Source organism: Aureococcus anophagefferens (assembly GCF_000186865.1).
Source record: "Aureococcus anophagefferens unplaced genomic scaffold AURANscaffold_188, whole genome shotgun sequence".
NCBI lineage: Eukaryota > Pelagophyceae > Pelagomonadales > Pelagomonadaceae > Aureococcus > Aureococcus anophagefferens.
This window is the reverse complement of record NW_008705730.1, coordinates 1-2468: the sequence shown is the minus strand read 5'-3', so window position 1 is coordinate 2468 and position 2468 is coordinate 1. Positions and strand designations below refer to the sequence as shown.

Genomic DNA, 2468 nt, shown 5'->3' with positions numbered 1-2468 from the left:
GAAGCCATATTTCGCCAGAATCGTGATGAAGAAACTGCTGGAAGAGCTGTGCATGGGCCATTTCTACGAGCCTCTGATTCAGTGCGGCGTCGTGAGCATTCAAGTGCTGCAAGACGAGGGGCTCATCTCGAACGATGAGCTGGAGAACCGCATTGGCATGGGCTTCGTACACGTTCGAAAGCTCCGCCGCCGGCTTCGGGCCTGTCTCACTCCTGCCACACCAATCCCTGATCCTGCACCAGCGGCGACGGCTCCCGCGCTCGCTGCCGCCGCGCCGGCGAGCCGCGCGAGGCCCAGAGCACCCGGAGCCCCCCCCGTGCCCCCGAAGAGCTTATCTGTGACGAACGACCGCCGACCGACAGACCAACACGCCCACCATAGAAACGTGACGAACGACCGTGACGAACGACCGCCGACCGACAGACCATCCCGCCCGCCATAAAAATGGGACGTATTTCGGGGGTATCCCGATACTATCTGCCCCGTAATGCTATTTTTATGTTATTTTATTAGCATCGCCCCAAATTACCCGTGTTTGACATAGCCCCTTATATTCCCAATCCCCAGTAGCCCCGAGTAGCCCCAATGTAGGTTCAATTCCAGCCTAAATCGGCACGGTGACGCACACAAAGCACAATGACGTTAAATATCTTATTTAGTTGAAGTCAAGGTGGAGGCAAGTTGAAGGTGATATCATACGGTATCCGCCCCGTATCCCCCGCCGATTTACCCCCGCACGGGGGATAAACAAGGCGGGGGATACGGGCCCCGGGGCGGATACCATACGGTGTCGGTTGATGCCGCGCTGGCGACGCTGGGGCCGGGCCCGTAGCCGGGGCTGCCGCTTGCTGATCGTGCTGAAGTCCTCCGGGAACAAACGCTGTTGCTTCTGCTGATAGAGGTGCTCCGCCTTCTGGCCGCTCCAGCGGCGGGGGCGGCCGAGGGGGCGCCCCCCCGCTCACCAGTGGTGGTACCTGCTGCGGCGCCCGGGACTGGGGCTGCCGCTGGCGCCAGCGCTCCCGCACCCGGTTGTCCCCCTTGCTGATGAAACGGTGCTCCTCCCGCTCCAGCCAATGCTAGGGCCGTTGCCGGAGGCGCCAGCGCCGGGGCTGCGGCCCGCGGGGCGCTACTTTCCTAATCGAAGATTACCTAATAAAAAATCCTTGACGTCTTCCCTTGCTTCAATCATCTGAGTGGGAGACGCGGCCAAGTGGACGGAAAGTCGGGGCAAAATTGGCACGCCTTCGAGTGTGACCAGCTTGTACGCATTGTCCAGTTCATCAGAAACGCCCTGGCCGAATGCCCATAGTATCATGGGTTACAGGAGGCACCTCGTGTTATGCAACCGAATTTTTGGACTGATTATCTATCTGTTCGCAATATTAGCCGTCGTTGTCCCAGTGCCTACAGCTGTGTGATGTGAGTCAAACACCAAATCCCAGGTAGCTTACATTCTCATTTCATGCTCGAGCTGCCGCAATCTGGATGAGCTACGACAGTACTGTCTCAAGGAGCCATTCTTGCTAACAAACTTGAACGTCATTGCAAGCTGCGTTCTCTTTTTTTGGCTTGTGTGTCAAAGTCTATCACATGCTTCAAAGCACAAGCTGAAACAACCAGGACGTGACAAAAGTTTGCAGAGCGCTGTGAATACACACTTCGCTTTAACAATATTTATCTTTACTGTGTACTACTCATTTGTCTACAAGCAGAATCACAGCAAAGCCCTCGAAAGGCATCTGAAAATACTCAACGATAACAAGTTGTGGCTGTTTGAGTTACAAAGTGCCCTAAGTCACGGCTGCATCATAGTTCCGGCGATATCGGAGTTTTTTACCTCGACACACCATTTTGTGCTTCAAACTCTCGCTTACGACATCCCGCTGTTGATACTCTGTTACAGCGGATGGAACGCTTTGGGTAGCTATATTTTGCACGTGCCTATCTATCAAATTTCTTTCTTCAACAGAGATTTTGACTGGAGATTATCTGATGCTTGTGTTATCTTTTTTGCTGCCTACATCTACTTGAGTCTGATACTTATTATCTCGTTCAAAATCAAACAATTCCTGTTCGAAAGCTTCCTGGCTGATCCAGCTCCACTGGCACTTCGCAACCGGAAGCCAGTGAATCACTCGTGCCACAACTCGGTTGCTTTGCTAGTATCGGCAATTTACAACTTTGCCATTACCGCTTATATTATTTCCAGGCGTGTTTCTCTCAGCCAGTAAGGCGACGCCGATGGCGCATCATGCGTTAAAGGATCGCCTCCTGGAATTGGTTGAACTTGGGCAGACGAATGCTGACTGTAAGGACTTTGTCTAAAGACTGGTTTATCAGTATCAGTATGAATACAATGTCCAAATATTTCTTTCTTTTAATAGACTTTTCCTTGGTTCATCTCAGTAACTATTTCTTGGGTATTTTGCTCTGCAACGACACGCCTTCGGAGAAAATATTAAGACGGA

The 2468-nt window shown here is 52.4% G+C and overlaps 1 protein-coding gene across 1 annotated transcript in view; it reads left to right on the top strand.

The window, feature by feature from the left end:
* The window catches only part of AURANDRAFT_68517 (hypothetical protein), a gene marked incomplete at both ends in the record, with an annotated part of 3525 nt that extends 1200 nt beyond the window's left edge, over positions 1-2325 (top strand). The window contains 3 exons of the mRNA XM_009044215.1: positions 671-687; positions 1443-2031; positions 2210-2325. Of these exons, the coding sequence (XP_009042463.1) occupies positions 671-687; positions 1443-2031; positions 2210-2325 (722 nt within the window). The remainder of the gene's footprint in view (positions 1-670; positions 688-1442; positions 2032-2209) is intronic.
* Between the last annotated feature and the right edge of the window lie 143 nt (positions 2326-2468).